The 21,929-nt window shown below is 48.4% G+C and overlaps 6 protein-coding genes across 6 annotated transcripts; 4 read left to right on the top strand and 2 right to left on the bottom strand.

Annotated features, from left to right (window-relative positions):
- Positions 1-421: 421 nt before the first annotated feature.
- EDB93DRAFT_1253499 (uncharacterized protein) lies at positions 422-1,039 on the bottom strand (the record flags this gene model as incomplete). The annotated part of the gene is made up of 2 exons (XM_041453463.1): positions 422-597; positions 652-1,039. 2 exons carry the CDS (start codon positions 1,037-1,039, stop codon positions 422-424), a joined length of 564 nt encoding a protein of 187 aa, XP_041304480.1.
- A 582-nt stretch (positions 1,040-1,621) lies between these two features.
- Positions 1,622-5,165, top strand: EDB93DRAFT_1090984 (uncharacterized protein; the record flags this gene model as incomplete). The annotated part of the gene is made up of 12 exons (XM_041446315.1): positions 1,622-1,651; positions 1,714-1,779; positions 1,837-2,009; positions 2,066-2,760; positions 2,818-3,072; positions 3,223-3,356; positions 3,425-3,513; positions 3,913-3,990; positions 4,040-4,137; positions 4,180-4,507; positions 4,616-4,913; positions 5,034-5,165. The coding sequence occupies 12 exons, from the start codon at positions 1,622-1,624 to the stop codon at positions 5,163-5,165; spliced, it is 2,376 nt and encodes a 791-aa protein (XP_041304479.1).
- Positions 5,166-10,170: 5,005 nt separating this feature from the next.
- EDB93DRAFT_1330561 (uncharacterized protein) lies at positions 10,171-12,018 on the top strand (the record flags this gene model as incomplete). Its single annotated transcript, XM_041455171.1, has 10 exons — positions 10,171-10,347; positions 10,407-10,469; positions 10,528-10,541; positions 10,593-10,756; positions 10,811-10,893; positions 10,960-11,069; positions 11,123-11,286; positions 11,335-11,538; positions 11,598-11,731; positions 11,793-12,018. The coding sequence occupies exons 1-10, from the start codon at positions 10,235-10,237 to the stop codon at positions 12,016-12,018; spliced, it is 1,275 nt and encodes a 424-aa protein (XP_041304478.1). The 5' UTR covers positions 10,171-10,234.
- Positions 12,019-14,600: 2,582 nt separating this feature from the next.
- Positions 14,601-15,076, bottom strand: EDB93DRAFT_1253496 (uncharacterized protein; the record flags this gene model as incomplete). The annotated part of the gene is made up of 3 exons (XM_041453462.1): positions 14,601-14,644; positions 14,703-14,859; positions 14,912-15,076. The coding sequence occupies 3 exons, from the start codon at positions 15,074-15,076 to the stop codon at positions 14,601-14,603; spliced, it is 366 nt and encodes a 121-aa protein (XP_041304477.1).
- A 2,166-nt stretch (positions 15,077-17,242) lies between these two features.
- EDB93DRAFT_1242173 (uncharacterized protein) lies at positions 17,243-19,368 on the top strand (the record flags this gene model as incomplete). The annotated part of the gene is made up of 9 exons (XM_041451983.1): positions 17,243-17,361; positions 17,422-17,558; positions 17,621-17,703; positions 17,754-18,126; positions 18,175-18,307; positions 18,368-18,712; positions 18,738-19,044; positions 19,107-19,279; positions 19,302-19,368. 9 exons carry the CDS (start codon positions 17,243-17,245, stop codon positions 19,366-19,368), a joined length of 1,737 nt encoding a protein of 578 aa, XP_041304476.1.
- Positions 19,369-20,536: 1,168 nt separating this feature from the next.
- EDB93DRAFT_1061518 (uncharacterized protein) lies at positions 20,537-20,948 on the top strand (the record flags this gene model as incomplete). Its single annotated transcript, XM_041444837.1, has 2 exons — positions 20,537-20,641; positions 20,691-20,948. Coding segments are annotated over 2 exons (363 nt in total), but the record flags the coding sequence as incomplete, so codon positions are not given.
- Between the last annotated feature and the right edge of the window lie 981 nt (positions 20,949-21,929).

The following is a 21,929-nucleotide window of genomic DNA, read 5'->3' as shown; positions in this document are numbered from 1 at the left end:
GCGTACGTTAATAACTGCGTGTAAATTCCGCAGTACGTCGATCCCGATCGAGGCTTAAAGTGATCGATGTGAGTTGCGGAACTTGATCGTAATGTATGACCTGGGGGTGGGAGGGGAAGCCTAGCTCGTTAGGACTAGGCTCCACCTTGATAATTATAATAAGCTCGCGATAGTGGAGTATTGATGACGAGTCGGACCGGGGACAGTAGTGGTATCGAATACATAATTGGGCGTGCTGTATGATAGGGCGAACCAGTCAGCATCGCCAGTATGGCGTTTATGTTTATTCGTAGGACGTACGTTATTGGATTAACGATAAGCAAAGTCGAAAGAAAGGAAACTGACTTAGTGGCTGAGCGAAGAACCTATCATATGCCGTATGTTGAACTCAGCTGGTCGTACTACTCCACATATGTACGTGTCAGTCGAAGACTGCTTTTGGTAGCGAGTTTCCCAAGGGACGATTATTTGGTAGGAATGACTTACGGATGGGTGGGGCTTGAAGGGTCGTATGGTTAAGGCCCCGTGGCGAGTAACTGACGTTATGTAGGATCGGAGTCCCATAGGAGATATTAGGGTGCCCTGACGGTGGCGACGCTGTTCATGAAAGGAGTAGGGACGTTCCCCCACACGTATTAGTGATCGCGGTACATAAAAGAGGGCGGAGATCGTCGGACGTGTGAGGGGAAGTCATTTTGTGCGCTGGAAATGGCTGAACGTTCCAGAATATGAAATGGGACTTGTTCCGCCCGAGTGACGATGAAGGTGGGCCACCTGGCTGCTCACGAGTGGTGGAAGAGAAAGGTGTGAGAGCGGATTGTTCCTTTGTCGTTCGATAGCCATACTTGGAGAGTGAAGGTATGTGAGAAGGGGAGAATAAAATGCTAGTGGGACGACGGTGATCAAGGACAAGAGTACGATCATATGGATGAGGTTGGTAGATGAAAGAGGACGGGAAGAATCGGCCGGCGGCAAAGAGAGCTGTGGGAGTGAAGAAGAGAAGACCGGGCACTGTGCGGCACGGTGGGGCTTTGGACATTGAGCGAAATGACCGCGGGATGGCCTCGAGGCAGTCAGTTGGTTGAATGACAGGGGTATAACCTGAAATGGGAGTGAGGCTGTGCAGGTATTGGTTTAATTAAGGATCAAGTCGTCCGGGGAACCGGAATTGTAGGGTACAGGGCATTTGAGATTGGGTTTGTTGTGGAGGAGATGAAATAGCATCGTGAAGAACATGAGGCGAGTACGTATCAAATTTTGACTTGGAGAAGAGTCATCATCCAAGTTCACTCCAGATGAATACTTGATACAATACAAATTTATATTCCCTTTGCAATTGGCTTGTCGGGACACGTTGTCCAGGCACGGATACCCGGTACGATTCAATGGGGGGGGTCAAAACAAAAAAAAAATTAACAACAATATCATAAATTTTTAACCAAATGAAAATTATTTGATGGCAAGCCTCGTGCTACCAAGTAAGCGATACCGATCTCGTAAGCACATCAGACTTTTACGCCTGCGTTCCCCGTTCCAATCAAAGTCTTCTTATACTCTGATCAAGCACACACCAACTTAACGTTTTACTTGCCTCGTTGTTCCTCTGGACGTTCACCAGTCCATGCCGTCCATAGTCAACCTCAAGTTCAAGGTCACTCCACCACTCTCCAATTCACAAAAGCGCTAACGCTAACATCATTCCTGTGCATATAGGGTAACAAGTCCTTTGTTGCTTTTAGCAACTTGAGCGACACCGAGTCACTCTCAAAAACTTGGAAGGTATTTACCTTCCTCATATCTAATCTCCTTTATAATTTTCACTAACCCCTTTCATAGGTATGCACCAAAGTTGCATCGTATCTCGAGCAGGGCCAGCGCCTCGAGAATCTTTCTTGGCGACTTTGGCACTTGCAAAACCTAATGGTCGACACAGACAATGCGAAGTCTAAACGCGAATTCAAGAAGTTGTCAAAGAACATGGGCGACAAACTCGACAAGGAGAAGGGCCGGTATGTTTCCTTTCATTCCTTCTCTCACACAGTCCTACACTAACCACTTTCCATAGCGCTATTGAATCCCTCGAAGCACCTGACTTCAAACGAAACGCTTCAACTGACCTCATTCGTCAACGAGCTGTTGAACGCGAACGTTCCCGAGAGGCTTCCCAGAACGCCCGGCCCGGTACCATTAAGCGAATGCAGTTTACCTTCAGCATCGACGCTCCCCCCGGCTCATTCCCCGCAATCTCATCTTCATCCTATACTTTCTCTGGCGAAGGCTCCACACCCACAAAGCCGGATCTCAGGCCTAGCGCCGAGTTCAGAGAGGGTCGCAGGCGCAGGAGAGGTGACGGAACCTCTGGCACTAACCATATCTCTTCCGACCCAGCATCCAGCCAGAACGGTGCTTCTTCCTCTTCTACCAACGACTCGTCCTACGAAAAATACACGGCTTCGTATGAAAAACTTCATTTTCCTCCCATCTTCAGTACTTCGTTCGGCCCAACTGCTCTACTCTACTCCACCCCCACCCTATCTAACCCCATGAGCTATGGGGAAGGCGTCAGTGGTGGTTGTGCAACCGGCTTTAGCATTTATCGTCCAACTATTGAACTCCCCCTAGACGAGCTTCTAGGCGATGAGTACGATGGCGAAGACGACCGAATGGCCGACGCTCCCATTGAGCAACCAGACGATACCAAAGAAGACGGAAACGAAGAAGGTGACGTCGTCATGCGGTACGACGAATACAACGACAACGGTAATAATAATATTCCTACCCAGCCCGAGGGCGGGTCCCTCCTTAGCGGGTCTGCAGCAGCGGCTTCTACTGAACAAGATGTTCTGATGAGCGATTCTCGTCAGCAACCGCAACCGCAGCCATCCACTCCAGATCCGTTCCCAGTCCCGCAAGTCCCTTCTCACCCTCACACTCACGCTCAATCGCACCCGCGTACTCGCGGCAAGGACCGCTCCGGCAAGACGCCCACAAACCGTCCTGTACTCACCGTGCAAACATCTGCCACTAAGAGGACTGGTAAGGTTGGACGGCGTGCTTCTGGAAGCGTGAAGAGTCCCTCGTCCGCTGCTCCGTCAGCATCTGCTCTCAAGCACTCTGCTACTGCGACCGCTAAACATAGCGCAACTGCAACTGCGCCTGCTTCTGCTACTGCGACAAGTCTTAATCCACTTCTCACTGTTGGGGGCGCTGCACTGGGTGGAGGAAAAGCAACGCTTACTGCTCCAGGCGGCGTCAAGGCCGAGTGTAACAATTGCGGCGCTACCCATACCCCGCTATGGAGAAGGGGTTTGAACGATGAGTTAAATTGCAACGCTTGTGGTCTTTATTGTAAATTGGTGAGTGGTGTTTCGTCTATATACGCCATATGGACTTTGCTGAGCGAACGTCTCATTTCTGTTTCTAGCATAAACGTCCGCGTCCAAAGTCCATGCGTGCTAGTCATGGAGAAGGACGACGCGGTGGTGCATTGTCTTTGGCTTCTGCTTTGTCCACGTTGTCCTCGGTTGCAGCGCCGCCGCATTCTTCTGCTGCGACACCAGTTGTGGAGGTGGTGAGTCCTGGTGTGAGTGCGGCAGCTGCAAACGCAAGTGCTATTGCGAGTGCGAGTCCGAGTGCGGGCCCGAGTGCAGGTGGGAGTGCAAATATTGCTGCTGCAAGTTCAGTAAAGGGTGCTGGTGCTGGTGTAAGTTCGAGTTCGGGCGCAGGCCAAAGTGTTACTGCGACCACGATTGCGACTGCGACTGCTACTGCTACTGCTACTATGGGCATGGGATTGGGTGCAGGCAGGGGCGAAGTCGTAGAAATCATCGGTAAGTTCGATTTCCCTTCGATCGAATGGGTTTTCGGAAAGGGTTTTATTGGAACATATATTCACACCGTGTCTACAGGTAGCGCGCAGTGTTACAACTGCCACACGACTGCAACCCCTTTGTGGAGAAAGGACGACGAAGGCAAGACCGTGTGCAACGCGTAAGTTCTAATTTGCCGTTCCTTCCATATTCGTACTAACATCATACAGATGCGGCCTCTACTATAAACTCCACGGCTCTGCTCGTCCCATCAGTATGAAGTCCGATATTATTCGCAAGCGCTCTAGACACGACGCTCGTGCGCAGCGTTCCTCTCTCACTGAGACCCCAAGCGCTTCTAACACGCCAGGCACCCCCTCCGAGACGCCTTCTCAAACTCAGACGCCCTCCGCGTCTCCAGGCGTCTCACGTCGCCCTACCCCGTCGCCGTCGCCAATTCTAGCACCGGATAGCACGACTCAACCCGTTGCCTCGCACAATATGAGTACGGGGATGGGAGCAGGCGCAGGTATGGTGGGTACGGGTATGGGAGGCAGCAGCGAGTTAATGGGCGCACTGGGTGATACCTATGCAGTGTATAACCCCTTCCCTGGCCCATACCACCCAGACTATCTCAGCCAGAATTGGGTACCACCCAGTATGACTGGCATGAGTAGTGGCACCAACGAGGCTTTACCGTTCTCTGGAGTCGACAGCATCGACGGGGAAGTGGGTTCCAATGCGTCTTCATCTAACGCGTCGCCAAATTCCAGTACTGCCAGCAACGTTCCTAACAACAGCACTAGTACTACTGCGAACGCCAACTCGAACTCTAACATGACTGGGCGTACTGCCAAGCGCCGCCGTATGAGCACTGACAGCGTGTCAGAGCCGCCTAGCAGCGCGGTTTCTTATTCCTCTTATGGAGGGGACAGCTTCACAACGGGTTCTAGTGCGACAAGTGCAGGTACTTCTTCGTCTTCGCGGCGTAGCAGCATGGATTTCCCGTTTTTCAGCCCTTATACGGTATTTCGAGGAAACGGTAACAACGCTTTCTGGCACCACTCTAGCAACAGCAGCGGCGCTGACCGCAGCCCGCAATTCGTGCACCCTCCAATGTTGCCTGAGGCTTCTGGAACCTCTGACGGACATGCACATGCACATGGGCGTGGTGGGCATGGGCACGGGATGGATTTCCTGCACCCGCCAATGATGCTTCCGCAGGACGAAGAAAGTTTATTCGCGACTTATTTGCACCCGCCGATGATTCTTCCGCAGGAGGGTGAGCAGGTACAACATGGGTATGAGTATGGGCAAGGGGAGTACTACGAGACGGGGAATATGCAGCAGTACTAGACGGTTGGATGTCGCAGTCTTGCGTTCATTCCGTCTTGGAAGTCTTTTCCCTACATCTGCCCTCTCCTCCGTCTCATCATTTCCTGCATCAACATCGACATTTGCATCCCTCAACTGACGTACGACTCGGAACTCACTGACATGATATTACGCCATCTCACGACCATTTCTCTCGTTATTTCTCCTTTTGCAAATGTAGAGGTTCACGCATCGCATGGCTTTTCTTTGCTCCTTGCTCCTATTGGCGTCATCTTTTTTTACCCATCTATACTCTGGCACGCTCGCTCAAGGCACTCGCGCAGCTTAGACTCGTAGAGTCATTCCAAATCACGCAATTCATCTCCATTGTGTATCGTTGCTTTTTCCTACTGTAATCGACTCCATACGCGAGTCTCGTTAGCTCTCATGCCTTGGGATAAGGGTTCACGAGTGAATCTGCTTCATTGTACCACGTACTCTCCTTCCTTGTATTCCGTTTCCTTGCGTTCCTTTTGTCATTGTATTCCTTCACCCTCGTTTCCCTACCTCCATATCGCTGCCACAATTGTCGCCCTTCCAAACCCACCAAGCTTCTTTCTCCTCACACATCCGTATATATTATGGAAGATAACCCATCAACATTTAGCAGTTTCGTCAATCGTTGTTTGTATACTCACAAGATACGTACATAACATCGCGAAGGGCTTCGCGGATCAAGCCCCCCAATGGAGATGATTATATCTATCTACTAGGTTTAGACCGAGCGCAAGCATGAAGTTGGTGTTAAACTTGACAGTTTTTGGTGGTTCTCGCGCCTCTATCGTTGTGTGGAGCTGGTGTTCTAGACGGGGCTTATCATCTCAGGTACGCTGGTCTTGTGGTGTTGCTCAAATTTTCTGTAACAGTGCAATACCTTGAAGTGGCGAATCAATACGGCACACGTTTATCCTTTCTCGTTCCAGGGGGTAAAACCCAAATTCGGAATACACGAGTTGCCCCTCCGCCGAGCACCAAGACCGAATAAGTATGTACGACCAACTGCCAATGGAGGAACACATGCGCTTCTGGTCGTGTTCATCACGGCAGTCTAGGTCAAACATTGAACCTCGCAACATGGGATCGGACCGAGCGATTGGAGATTGGACAAATACAAGCCTCAGTCAACGCTCAACATTCTTTGCCCCTGTCCAAGTACTGCGCGGGGATCTCAAAGACAAGAATGGCGACGTCCCCTGAGGAGAATTTTGATGGTTGGAGTACCGATTATGCGCACCTCCGTATCTCGTTGACCAAGAACGTTCTATCTTTCTATCAGAGCTTTTTCTTTGGAAGTTGGACGAGAAGCGCGAGCCGGTAAGGACAAGCTAGCTCTGGATTGATACCGGGCAATAGCACATGATGATGATCTATTCAATGATGACGATCCACTATCAGGAAGCGGACGAGAAGAGATCTCAAAACCAAGTGACCCCTCCATAACGACTTCCTCGTAACCGCGACGAATTGTATTCCAATACTTTCGGAGATGGAGAAGACGACGACGTTTGATGTATCCGGAAAGATCCTATTCGCAAAATCCCTAGATGATCGAACATTTTACGTCGACAGATGGACATTAATATTGGTTCCATTTTGTCTCTACGGCTTGCAGAATTGAGTAATGGTCGAGTGCCTTCTCGGGCACGACCCTGGAGCTATTACGCAGAGATCACTAATTTTAAAGTTTAGGCCAAGAAGAAATGAATTATCATGCCTCATGTAAACCCATAAGTGTTTGCCGAAGGCAAGGTCCCATCGTTAACGTCGATCGTCTGTTCTTTTCTGTTCTGAATTTCAACATCTGGATACGCCCCAAGACGCCGTTATCGATTTCTTCATTCGTGGCAGGCGTTGAAATCTCTAGGAGGGAAAGACAAATTGAGAGATTGCGGAGGAGTAGAATTAATATTATTATCGTACCAGAAATGCGATCGCCTTCTAGATAACTGAAATGAAAGACTAGGCCGAGACATTCACGTGCAATAAATATGTGCGAAGGAGGAGAAGAATTGCGGACAGGCATTAGTATTTTCAACGAGGCGGCATTAGTGTTTTGAATTTTTAGTGTCAAGTGACAGCTGCGCAGTCTGGATGAAGGGATGATGAGATTTAGGTCCGTTCGTAGTGGCATTGACATCGTGTCGAGCGTAGAAGTCGCGAATGAACTTCTGCTGTAAGACTTTGAACAAATTGAGGAGATTCCAAGATGCTGGGTTCGCAGCTCTTTTCCGCCGCAGCTGATCACTGCCGAGCAATCCGATAGAAAGATTGCCCATCGCGTCCACGGCTCTTTCAATGCATGAAGTGCGCCTTTACGAGTAGCGCAACCTGGGGAGAACGTTAACAGAACCGATGTTGATCTCGGATCTCCTCAAGGACACAATGAACTGCTCATTGCGGTCCTGATTGAACCAGCCATGTACCCATGTGCCACAAAGATCAGTACTTTCCTTGGATACGGCGGGATACGGCTCATTGTGCCTGGAAAAAAACTGAAGAGGTGAAGATCAAACACGGACCGAGCACTTGAGGATCTTTGGTCGCCGAAGCACTGCAAGGGTCCGAGAGCCGTACAGGAAGACCGGGTAAGAATACCGACACTATTGCAATAGATAATCATTCTAGTCATTCGATATGTTGTCACTTACCGACCAATTGAAACGCTCGCGGCTGGTGCTACAGTCCTAAACGGATAGCAATTCTTTTCTGAAGTGGCTTCTGAGTTGCCGTCATCAATTTCCGCTGTCTATCATTACGAGCGTGGATATCTGGGGAGGGGAAATACATATCGAGAAGATGCAGAAGCCAGAGCAAGGTATTCTTGTGCCAGAGATGCGACTACCTTCTTCGAGGTAGATAACTAAAATGAAAATATCAAATCGGAGCTCGAGGCATGATCACGTGCATAAAAATGATGGTGAACATGCATTTCAAATTTCAAGGACGCGGTAGGAGATGGGGATCTACATTGCGTACTGGGACAAGAACCAAGCAGCGACAAGGCTCCAGTATCTTCTTCTGCGACGCTAAAGAGTAACGTTGAACGATTTGAAGCGTGTTTCAAGCTACTCATGTACGAGTCAACCTTGCATGAGCAGTCCGCTCGACGACTGAGCATTTCACTTACAGCTTTTTGAAGCGTCGACCAGTCTTCTAGTACCTCAAACCGATCTCAACCTGACTCAGGATCATCAGGGCAGCACCAATGGATCTGCGGTCGATGGATCGAGATTGACTCCATGATGTTCTGTTCCTTCCGATCCTTGAAGACGTGTTGTCACAGGTATCAGTGTGTTACTTGGGTGTGGATGTCGTTTCTACTGACTCGGAAAATGAAGAAATGACTGCAAGTCACTGGTCAGCAGTGAGTCGTAATAAAAGTACACAAGTATATAGAAAAACTCAAACAACACTAGTTTGCCCTCACAGCCTAATGGTTGAACGTTGAGAGACGATCATTCCTCCTGTGAGTTCACTTGAGTCGATTGGCCATAAGTGGTGTCTAACGATGAGGGATGTTATTCACTTCGTTCCCTATTGAGAGACACACCAGCAGCAGTGACTCGTGCCTCGACTCGATGGCGCAAGGCTTACCTAGACTAGTGACCAGCCTGTCTATGAGGCAAGCCGTCGATAGACTCGGACGGACTGGCAAACCTGGGTCTGGATCATGCCGAGCGGGTTCCCACAGTAACGTGACGTATATCTGGGGCAAACGAAATCATGTGATGATGTGAGCTTTTGCTGAGCCCCCGCCAAGTCCTTGTCTGTGTCGACTCTGCGATCGACTTCGACGACGAGTGTGTTAGCTGCCGGGCGCGTCATTTGACAAATGTTTCATTGCCCATTTAACTTATTGTCTTCTGTCTATCACTGCCTGGGGCCAACATCATCGATCATCATCCGACTGGATAGTGATTTCAATCGTTCAGTGGACTCTGGCGTTGTTGCTAACACGGCACTATGCATCTCCGAGGCCGTTCCAACCTTTTCCAGACTCTTACCCCACGGCCGTATCAAATTGACTGTATCTTTGCAGACTCGCGAAGACGCGTTCGGATATGGAATTGGTTCCACTCTCGAGCTGGAATAGCCTTGGGACGATTTCAGTCGCCGTTAAGCATCATGCACCGTGACAATTAAGCATGCGTGTAACACGTCCGTTAGGTCGAAATTGTGGAGTATCTGAAGGTAATCTGTGGGGAGCTGTTCTTTAATTACATCACGCGCAAACTGATCCAGCGCATCAAGAGAAACATTAATGTAAATGACTCAGGTGATGGAAGATTGGTCCGTTGAATTTACAGGTATAGAGTGCGTCGCGTCGATCGATAGTGCAAGGATAGCATACCCTCTACGCACGGACTCAACACGGACTACGACTAGGCGCTCGAAACCGTCCACCTGACTAATCATCATGCTCTTTTTCTCGTTTCTACCACTTTATCCTGTCAGGCTTAACGCCACCTCTTTCTGCCTCCGTTTTCACATAATAGTTCGGCCTAGCCATATGACCCTTACAGTTTTGCGAGTATAAATATCTCATACCTAGAGAGGGCGCTGTGTAGCAGCAACAGCAGCAGAATCTGGCACTCTGATTCCCCGCTCCAAGCACGTCCGAACGCCTCAAAGAAAGTCTCAGTCTCGAATCGTTTCTCCTGCTCGATAGCATCACCTATACACGTGTCTCTTATCTTTCTCTTTTCATTCACAATTCCCTGTCGAATTTATACCCAGCCTTGCAATAGCGGAAAAAAAATATCGTCATCCAATTTTTTGAGCCATTGATCTGAAGACAAGGATCAAGATGTTAGTCTTGGTCCTATATACATACGAGTGGAAACCCGTATATATATACTGTGTGCTCGAAGGTGGATAAAGAGCTCGAAGATTGACATAATGCTAGGCTAGTGGCACTATGTGACTATAACTTGAAGTAGCTGCTAGTTGGGGCAAAGTTGAAGGCGGCAGTTATGTAACGTCGCCAATCTTGACCAAGCGCCAACTAGCTGGCAAAACCCACTACTACTACTAGCGGCTCTGCAAATGAAATGGAGTGGAAACCTGCTCAGTTTGACATCTCCCACCCTCCAGATCTTGTCCTAACAAAAAATCTGGACGTGGATCCTGAATTCGCAGACAATTTCGCTCGTTGTGCCAGATGGTACGCCTTTTAGTCAACTACTTTGAGCACGATCATATTCAAACGTCAAAACACTAAAGGTGTGCAGATGGATCCAGCTTCCTCGTCCAGTGCGAAAACAGAGCATTTCAGCTGTTTAATATGTGAGTATATTTGTTGTCCGAGTGATCTATACTCTCAGATTTAGCTTAAATTCTGAAGTCCAGACGTTCAAGGTCAGTTGTGTTCCACTAGTTTTAACTTTCACTTACCAAATCGCTCCGAAGGAACGCAGCTCTCGGCCCACCATAAGCGTACATTCTCGCAGTCTGCAGCGGTCGTCAATTTTGCTTGGTATCCTGGGGCATCATCCGATAACGCTCCAGCTTACTGTTTCGTCGCTTCTGTGCGTGACTGTCCGGTGAAGCTTCTGGATGCTTCGGATGGAAGGGTAGTACACCTATTGTTCAGATACATTTGTCAAACCGCTGATCGACCCTGCCAGCTGAGGGCCTCATACCCGATTATCGATCATCGTGAGAGGTTCATCGCTCCTCATAGTCTCGCATTTAACTTAACAGCCGACAAGTAAGCCTGTCATGAAATCTTCATTTGTATTTGATAATGATCACCATGCGCATCACGCACACCAAGACTATACTGCGGTTTCGAAGATGCCATCGAGATCTTCGACATACAACAACCTGGGGAGGGCGAGCGGCTCCTGACCACGCCTTCAAAGAAAAGCAAGGATGGCCTAAAAGGCAAGACGTCAGCTATACTATTCGTGTGTGTGTTGATTCAATTTCCGATTCAGGCATCATATCCAGTGTCGCTTTTTCCTCCTCCTACGACTATTACGCAATCGGCAGCCTAACACCTTCCTCACAAGCGATGGATAATATTGCATTGTATTCTGAGTCAAACCAAGCAGCTATTATGCCTATAGGAGGCGCAGATTGTCATTCCGGAGTCACGCAGGCATGTCGCCTCAAGAATTAGTAGTAAAGCTGATCTTATTCCTCACAGTTGAAGTTTAACCCAACACAACCGCATATCCTGTATGCTGCATTTCGTCGACACGATGCTATATATGCATGGGATCTTCGCAGTGATACATCTGTACCTGTAAAGGTCTTCAGGACGTCCCCTGATTCTCGCAGAAATTTGACTAATCAAAAGATCGAATTCGACATAGATCACGCTGGAAGATGGTTAAGCGTCGGTGATCAGGTACCTTATTGTCTCAGATTTCTCTCGTTCAGGCTTCCAGGCTAACAATATGCTTATAGAATGGATGCATTTCGATGTTTGACCTTGAACATTCGGACGAATTGGATTCTGAACAGGCATCAGTGATTTCGCCGCAGAGCATCACCCCAACGATGAGTTTTAACGCGCATGGAGGCAAGTATACCAAACACCCGTGCTCATCTCTTTGACTGATCTTTGTGACTGAAGATGTGGTTGGCTGTGTTGCATTTCAGCCTCTACGTTCAAATCTCCTGTCAGCATCAGGGCTCACGCCATTTTGATGAGGACACGAGGAATGGTGATTCTAATAGCTCTGATGAAGATTCAACAGACCAAGAGTCGGATTCTGAGAGGCAGAATATGACCGCAGTGTCAAGCCGCCGACCTCTTCCATATGTCAAAGACCCTTCTTTGAAGCTGTGGTCATTCGACCCCGCGAGGATTGTACATCACGCTTGATTGATCCTTGTTTCGAAGCGTTCGAACGCCATTGTACTAGTTTATTGCTCACGTCCAGGTCGTCAGCCAAACAAGGTCAATAAGATTTCGGTTGACTTTTACTTTGGCTAATTGTCGTAAACGGTGTCAAAGACATTGATGTGAGAACTCATCACACTCACTACAAGGCTTTTGATGTATTCTGACTGGCAGAGGAATAAAGACATGTGACGTGCGTTCTTCAGTGGGGACAAAAGTGCTAATTTATAGTTCTATTTCGACCTCGAATTGTTCGTGATATAAGTTATTGCAGCAGCAGAATGTAACACATGTACTGTTTTTTTATAACATTACGAGGTTTGCGCAGCGGGTTTATCGCGCAGATTCTATGCATCGAAAAAACGTATGAACATTTCTAACGGTTACTCTTTGACATGGGCTGCCACTGCCATTCGATTGAGATCCCAGATGGGCCGACATGTCTGGGGCTCATAGCGACTAAGCTTTCCCCAGTGTCTTGCTGCAATCCCCCAAGGAAAGTATGATGAATTTGTCATATCTCAGAGGTGATTGAGATCAGAAAAATCTGTGACGATTGAATTGCTGCACAGATCTCGGTGATGCAATTTCAGATTTCGATGTTATTGTACACGGTGGAGTAGGGGTTCCACAAGCAGCGACTACGCATTCGGGGTCTCCACGGCCCTTTCCACAGTTGCCAGCATGTAGACTGGATTCCATCGTGTTCGTACCCTGGCATGACCATCATTGTACCTGCCTGATTTGCTCTGTAGTTGGGCCGCTGCTCCCTGCTCCAACGGCATACCCATAAAGGCTCGCTCACATCATGTCTTCCAGACACATTATGGCGCGAGCCACGAAACAAGTCAAAGTCAGCAAGGAAAGTATAGTCGACGCGACGTCACCTAGCGCGATGAGGTGCATAGTCATACAAATGTCCTGATCAAACACGCCGATTGAGATTGATGATACAGCGGCGGCTGCACTGTTGTCAGAGTTTGTAATATTACATCATGTCGAACCTCTTTCGAGCTCGAGCCATGCTGATCCAAGTTGTCGCCCACCGTTCGCAGGATGTGAGTGTCTCGATCCTCGTTCGACCTCGATGCATGCTGATCCAAGTCGTCGCCCACCGTTCGCAGCGTGTGAGTCTGTCGATCCTCCTTAGAGCTCGAGCCATGCTAATCCAAGCCATTGCCCGCCGTTCGCAGCGTGAGTCTGTCGATCCTCCTTCGAGCTCGAGCCATGCTGATCAAAGTCGTTGCCCATCGTTCGCAGTTTGTGAGTGTGTCGATCCTCCGAGCTCAAGCCATGTTGATCGCATTCATTGCCCACTGTAGGCAGACTGTGATTATGTTGATCCTCATTCAAACTCGAGCCACGCTAGTCGAGGTCCTTCCACTGATTGCAGCAAGTGAGTGTTGATCCTCCATCGAGCTCGGGCCTTCCCGAATCCATGAGCGCATCGATTCGTTGTCAAGTTCAAGCATTCCTGACAAAATAAAATGATGATATATCTGCAGGAAGTCAGTAAATTGATCCTCTAACGACCTTGAGCCACTGGCCGAAAAAATCGTCGATCCATCGACAGCTCGTGAGTGTGATCAACCCTCTGTCGACCCGGGTCTGACGTGCATGTACTCGAGGGCCAAGGGAGAGTGACCTGTCAGATCCTGCCCGGTTGCCCTCTCAAAACCGTATCTTGATTGCACCCCGTCGTGCAGCTGGGCCAGCAGTTTATCCCAGGTTATCGACATCCCTGACTTCTCTTTGGCTTTCGCTCAGCCTCGTCCTGGAAGAACTTGCATAACATTTGACCTGGAATAGACCTGCTTTTTGCCCGGCACTGGTGGTAGCGCCGTTTGCCATTCAGATACACTCCGGGAGGTAGTAGCTTCAGTCTGGACTTTGCACTTGGAGAAAAGAAGTATAGGAGCGATTGTAGAAGCTCCCATCAGTGATAGTAACCGAGCAACAATGGATCCAATGACTACGTCGGCATTTCCTAGAGGAGAACTCTCATCCTAAGTAGTAGCTCTTGAGGAAAACCTCAATGCTACTATAATCCACGATGCGAGATGAGCAGCTTATGCGTCCTCGAATTTAGCCCATCCTGGACGAAACAAAGGTGCTGTCCATGGTGTCTTCACACACAACAAACGAGGAAGTCAATGGATGGTTTGGTGCGAACCGAGGATACTCAGACTTTGCGGAGCATATATATGAGCTGACTAACACTAGTACAATCTAAATGAGGAAGTCCTGTTGAACTTGAAACCGAGGCTCATCGACATCTCAGGCCATTCTCTTTCAAAAGGCTTCGACTTGTCACTTGAAGAACGAGAGAAGCGATGTTCTATTCATCTATATTTTGCTTCTGTTCTTGAATCTAACCTAGGTGAGTCTGATGCTCTCCAAAGTAAAAACTAGTATCTCGGCGAGCAAGAGGAAGACTGTACATCAATGTGTTGTGTTGGAGGGTGTTGCACAATCAGTATTTCTTTTTTTGCCAGCGTGCGACACAAGAACTGGATAGGATTTATTGTATTTGAATGGAATGCACGAGTTTAAGAAGATAGAACTTATGGTTTCGAGTTGAGCTTGAGGTGGAGCGGTCTGGAAGATACTAAGTTAGACTGTGATCAGTAAGGAGGAAAGGGTGGCAATATCGAAAGACAACTCACCAGCATCTGGGCATTGAATAACAATATGCAGATGGTTATGCTGAGGAGCATTGTCAAAAATCTGGAGCATTTTGGCCCCAGGTGATAGCAATTTCTTTGTGTCAAGTGTAAGATTGTTAAGATGATGCTCGATCGTCTCGTTGACAGTCAGGTCGACCTTTCAAAATATCAGATTATCAAAACCCAATCGTAGGCATCGGATCACTCACCTGCCATAGCTTGAGATCGTCAGCGGCAATATGTTCAAATTCTGGCTTCTCGTCTTCGGTGACATTTCCGAGGTCACCAACAGTTCTAGTCTGCGTCTGTGCAATGTCAACCGCGAAAATACGGTGAGGATCATGGCCCAAAACAATGTAGTGGAGTTTGTACATCTGACGTTGAGAACAAGATAATTGGGTAATTTTGGTGGCGGTGAGAAGCAATAAATTTTCAGAGATGGCAGACGTTCAAGTAATTAACCAGATACAACGCCTTCCGAAGAGTCCCTGCAGATAAATAGATTTTTAGCGAGAAGCATGCTGGCCCATTCCCCGTTCTGTCCTATCTCGACCACGGGTAGACAAGTTGGCTGGCTACCGCTACGGGCGATGAATCATCTGCCAGGTTGTGTGAAGGTCAGAAACAGGTAATGCAGAGCAGGTACTCACGGATCGACTGAGGCGCCGTAAAATCTGCTACATGCGAAGTCGTGGATGAAAAGACGACCCAGACCGATTTGTCGCTGTCATTTGAGTAGTAGTTGATCGTCCTGCCAATAATATGTGATTGACGAAAACCCTTTCTGGTGTTGCTCGAAGGGTGGGCCTCGTCAAATGCTACCACGAGTTTGGGATCATCATTCGAAGCCTCCGAGTCAACTCCGAGTCGTTCTTATCCTTCTCAGTAGATATATGTCGCAAAACCATCAGCAAGTCGATATAAGATGTCGTGACGAGTAATTTTCCTTCTGATTTCGGTGCCATGATCTTCCCATGTTTATGCAGTGAGCTTTGGTGGCCTCATTGTAAAAATACAACAATTGCCTGTGAGGCACATACTACCTGACTTTGCGGCGGTGTCCTACGCTGTTGGCGTAGCGGGTTGCACACCGGTGTTTACTTTGGGCTTTGGAATTTTGATCTCGCGAAGGGTCTGTTGGAAACTACTTTACACCATCTGTGAAGAGACTATCATTTCCCTGCTCACCTTCTGGTATCAAGATCGAGATTTCTAAAAGAATTCGGAACGAGCTTACGAGCGCATATTACACATTTCGTCATTCCATGATTTGATCGCTGGATCAGGATTGCCAGAGCGCAGCCGAGGTAGCTTGCTGCTCAGATTCTGCTGAAGCGTCTGGAATATGGTCGTAAAGAAGGCGCATCAATAAGCGGCATACTCGGCTCGAGTGTAGTCCATATCTTCCGTCAATATATGCGCAGGCACTCGGTCTTGCATAGGAAGAGTTGGATCGCGAAGGTTCATGCACAAAACGCTGACACATTTGTTCCGCAGCTGAGTCGATGTTTTAGCCACCAGATACGAATATGAACTTTAAAACGCTGACCTTGGTCATTAGTCTTGATTTCGGGAACTTTGGACAAACAAACAGAACTTAGCATAGTATGGTCTATGCACGCCACTTCCCTTGAACTTATTTTCTAGGTAATCGTAGAAACCGACGGTCCACAGCCTCCTGACGTACTGATAAATGAAGCATGCAGGAAGTCTGTCCATTCTTCATCTAAGATACAACTGACCTGAGATCTGACTGTAGACGTCAAAGTCTCTCACCTTGAGATGACCGTGCGGGGTCGCTATTTAAATATTTCTGCGTTTCCAGCAACCGTCAACAGGAGGGTACCTATGCCGCTGGTACGAACACTCACCAAGGTCAACGACGTGAGAAAACGAGCACATCTGGCGGGCGCAGCGGGTTGTTCTGCATAGTTTAGGGTGTTGCTGTAGTGTTTCCTCCGTCAATCCCATGCCCAGGTCAAGATTATGTTCCAGCTGTTCGCGTTTGAGCAATGTACTGGCCGCTGCAGTTACAAGTGTCATGATGAAGGCAAGGAAGAAGCCCGAAGGGCGAACTCTTGTGAGCACACAAACACATTGCAGAGCCTGGGTGTATGATCACCGTGAGAACTATAGCAACGACTATTTGAAATTTAAACTAAGTTGTAAATTAGTCAGCGGATAGGTCATGGGTACTCAGTTCGTCACTAGTGCTCTAATCAGATACACGCACGTACCGGCGTACATAGATTCGCTGGCGGGAAAGCAGCACGCGTTGCCTTACTGCAAATTCAGATGTTCCTTCGGCGGACCGCAGCGACGGGGTTTCCTGGAGCGTGGGAAATCGTTTGTGTAACTTTTCGTGGTCGAGACTACTTACGGTCGGCTGAGTCGACTATCGTGCGATTATATATGCATGGTTCTGGCCCATCACAAAAATGGGCGCATAGCATATTTACCGTACAAAGTCCTTTAGGCCGCACTCAAACCCCCCATTCTCGCCTCGTATCAACGGACCAATAGTTGCAGGGAATCTCCTCATGAATGTTTTCAATCCTCGCATTCTGGATGCCAGCATCCGCGATGTGACGGGGTGTCTGTCCGACATTCAAAAGGCTGATGTTCTTCTCCATGCCTTGCATCTTTTGCCATCTGAAGGGTATGTTCATCCAATCACTTTTTTTATAAAATAAAATCTAGATTGATCTGTATCACAAAGGTCCCGAATTGTCATGGAGAACGCTATCCAGTCCTTTCTCCAAGTTTCGGGTGTTCCACCAGCAGATGTTGCAAGAGCTCTTTTGTTACGTGCCAAAACCCGTTTAGCAGCTGGGTACCGAACTTCTGCCCAACAAGGTCAAATTCATGCTTCCCCTTAGGTTTCGTGTATCGAATGCGCTGACATCACTATCATTCAGATTTGTTGTCCGTACTATGTTCAGATCCCGCAAATCAAGACGTCAAAGCCCTAATACAATCTGAGCATTTACGACAAGAAATGGTAAGTTGTCCAACCATTTCATCATGACCCTTTGGCGAAATAATGTCAAGCTTATCAGGGAACCCGATGGTCCCCCTCGTTTTTCTGCCGAAGTCTGGAGAGAAATCGCTCTCTGTCTCCCAAAACGTGATCTGAAGTCTCTTTTATTGGTCCCACATGCACTCTCTCGCATAGCAAGTCAACTTATTTTCCGCGAGATCGATCTACATTTCACGGCATCGCCGGATCCCCCGAAAGCTGAGAACAGGTACAGGGGTGTTCATGGCGGCCAAGAGGAGCAGGAGCTCGACGCTTGGCACTACCAGCGAAGTGCCGATATTCTTACACGCATCCTTGTCGATCCCGTCTTTGCCTCGCAGGTCAAAAGTTTAAGCGTATATGCTGTTGGTTCAGACGCCTCACACACATCGGCATTTCAGATTGGTTTGTACTCATTTTCCAATGTTACTACTATGTCTCAATCCTCCCTAGGAATGTTGATTAACTCTCTGCCTAAGCTCTGCAACCTTCGCAATGCGCATTGTTCAGGTAACAGGGAATTAATCAATCGCATGCTTGAGACAATGTGTACCTCAAACCATCGTCTTTACAGCCTGTCTATCAAGTGCGTTGTTTCATACTTCCTTTCGCCTCCAAATATTCTGCATGTTCATACTCCACATAGTCTTGTTGATCGTTCAGGCGACGTCGACATCCCACCATTCAAGCACATCACACATTTCTCCATCACGGCCGAAGGAGGGAATAGTACATCTACCCATGACTTTATATCACATAGTCATGACAATCTGCGCTCGCTGGCAATCAAGAACGCACGCTGGAAATTCCCAACGGAAATCATCTCTGTCCGTCACTTGACAGCTATCGACTTCGAGGGCTGTTTTTCCGCAGATAGCCAGGTCTTCTCTGAGATATTGTCCACCGGCCATCAACTGGAGTCGCTGACGTTGTCAGGTATTCTGGAATGCACTCCATCAGCCACGTTCCGCCTGTATAGGACCTCGCTTCCGTTTCTGACGCATTTTGCCTTCAAGATCAACTAGTCTGCATCGTCACGTCACGGACAGGGACCTTGTACCTGCTATCTCGGAATTCTTGAGAGATCGCAAGCATCTACGTTCCTTCCACCTAATCGTGCCTAACGCGGACCATCGTCGTATTGGTTTTGATGCGTCTGCTTGGGGTGTACTACCTTCTCTAACGAACCTCCGCAGTCTTTGTATCACTTATCCTAGAGATCTTTCTCCTTCGCTAGCAGGGTGGCTTATTCCGCGCAGTGTTCGTGCGCTCACTATGGAGATTATGGCACCGCCTGCAGAGGACCTTCTCCTATTCATAAACGTGAGTTGGCGATGCCCATCATTGACAAGAAGCGCCAGCAGCATTGATGTGTTCCATTATAGCAACTGCGTCCCGGAGTCCCTCCCCTTCTCACGTTTATTGGTATGACAAACTTCCCGATGCGTTCCGTCATGAACGCAGTCGACCACGGCTTTTCCAACCTGCGGCTTCTGCGAATCGATGAGAATGTCTGGAGTGTCATCCGCTCAGATGATGGGTCGATAGAAATGGAGCAGTGGCCATATCGAAGGATCAAGTACTATACGACGGACATGGTTAGAGTCCCTCGGGTGCGAGGATGCAACACGGCATTTGGCATGGTAAACACGAGGAATATCTTAAAAAATAAAGACGTCGAATGTACTTTTTCAATGATTCTACCCCCTTAATATCTTACTCATTGAACTGTTCTTGGTCTAGTGTGACAGTGGCTGCAAACCCCACGCTCTCCAACAGCTCTTAGGCAATGGCAAATAATGACTTACCCTCAAGATGCGTGGACAGACGACATTGCTTTCAGTGGTGGGTGGGCGCTATCACACGTGCCAGCTGTCAGCAAAGTGGCAGTAGATTGCGTACTTGTCATTCTTCGCAAGGACAAGAGGTTCCCATTGGACCGCGCCAATTTAATAACGCTGCCTTGCGACTTCGATGATCTTGCTGTATTATCAAACCTGTGATATGCTGGCACATTGCTGCCAATTCGAATCCAAAGCGTCAGATGTGGGGTGTACAATGCTTATACCATGCTGTTTTCATATTTACCACAGCTTCTATTTTCACCGGTGCCGGTGACTCCCGATCACCGGTAGCGACAGAACTCAGTAATTGGCGTCAATTCCTGAGAGTGGCCATGTTTGCCGGAGCGCCATCGTCATATCTCGTACATTGTGGTCGACCCTGGTGGACTGTGACGCTTCTATTTAGTAGCCTCGTTGTTTACGCCTTAATGCTGTCGACAACGAGGCTACTGCAATTGGAGGTGTGAAACGCAGCCTTGGGCTACTTCAAAAGACTAAACGCCGAGAGGAATGCAACAATTTCCGTCGTCATACAATGGACACTGATGCTTTCGTTCCTGACAAAAGCGTCCGTAGGGCCGTGTACTTTCAGTAGGGTTTGCATTCTTTCACGGTATCGCTATAGCTGACTGGGGTACAGAGAACCAAATGACATGCGATATCCTCAAGCAGATGGTACATTTCGACCGTAAGTGTGCACGTTTTTCATACCTGTAACATATCTGAAATTGAACCTAGGGCTCGAAGGTCTATCATCTCAGTCCCTTGCTGCAAAGTTTTTTCTGCCAAGTGCCCAATCCACGCTCGATAGTGAGATAACTGGACTTTCTTATTCCCCTAGCGATAAACTACCTGAGCAGTAAGCAATTTGACCGGTGGTATTCGGTGCGCATGCTGAAAACTTGCTTAGACTATTGCAGCAGATCCTCGACACTCTCCAAAATTCCAATGCCGTGAAAAAGGGGGCAAATGATGAGCGATCGCGATTCTGGACGGTATATCAAAAGGTCGCATCACAACACGACAACGATTTTTTGGAGCAATATGATGGTGACATGGATATCGTCTTGATTTTCGTAAGCCATAAGCTCGTGCATCAATAACAGGGTGATGACTTGTCTTTAGTCTGGCCTATTTTCCGCAGTCAATACGGCGTTCATCGCCACTATGGGACCTAGCGAGACTACTACCACAGATGCTTTATTGACGCAAATCATCACGCTGATGGTAATGAACAGCCATGGAACCCCTATCACAGCTAATTATCCGCTTCCCGTCCCGCCTGCATATTCCAACGGGCAAATATGGTTCCAGGCTCTGGCTTATGCCAGCCTTTCATTCAGCCTTCTTGCGGCATTCGGCGCCGTTTTGGGCAAGCAGTGGCTTCGCATCTACAAGCTCAAACGGTCCGGGCGTGGATCCCTCGAGGAGCAGGGGAAGAGCAGACAGCAAAAATTTGACAGCCTCAAGGCGTGGCATTTCGATGCTGTGCTACAGACATTCCCGGTCCTTTTGGAGATTTCATTATTGCTATTCGGCATTTCGCTCTCCGCGTACGTGTGGACGCAACAGCGGACCATGACATCCATCATTATTGCGACCACGGTGTTCGGTTGCCTGTTTCATTGGTGCACCCTTTTTGCATCCCTTTTATCCGCAGATTGTCCCTTCCAAACTCCAGCTACCTTCATACTTTGCATGGCCGGTGCATTCGTGTGGGCAATAAGCATGGTCATTAAGAACGACAAAGAATTTCACAAACTGGGCGCATTTCGCTCTTTCCTCCGCGGCATCACAGCGTCCATCTCGAGGCTCGTACAACGAATACTCAATCCCAAGCCTTCCAACGACATCAGGACAGAATCTGCCATATGTTGGGTACTCGAGACATCTACAGATCCAGATGACATTGCAGGCGCTGCCGCACTCATTCCCACCATTACGTGGCCGCCGAACTCAGACATTGTGTCTCACTGTCAGCGGCTTCGAGACACGTTTTTAGCCTGTTTCGACGCTGAAGGGCGACTCCGGCCCTCGGCAGAAGATAGAGCAGTTGCCTGTGGGCGAGCTTTAAACCATTTGTGTCTGAATGTTTTTCCGATTGAAGATGAACCCAACACCCAAACTCCTTCCCAGCAGTTGGCAATTTGGCGTCAGTGGCGCAGCGTCGTTCTTCCACAAAGCTTTAACCAGTGCAAGGCCTTTGCCTGCCAACTGCAAAAGTTAAATGGCCGGGAGAAAGAGAGGTGTTTGGCAGATGCACGCACCGCATTGCGCATGATGATTGCTGCTGCTGGAGACGGATTTATCCGTCCAGACCACGACTCAATCATTTGGCGTGGTCAATTCACGTGGACTGGCGAT

The sequence above is a fragment of the Suillus bovinus genome, assembly GCF_016758785.1.
Source record: "Suillus bovinus strain UH-Sbo-P2 chromosome Unknown EDB93scaffold_60, whole genome shotgun sequence".
Lineage (NCBI taxonomy): Eukaryota > Fungi > Basidiomycota > Agaricomycetes > Boletales > Suillaceae > Suillus > Suillus bovinus.
This window is presented reverse-complemented; position numbering and strand designations above follow the sequence as displayed.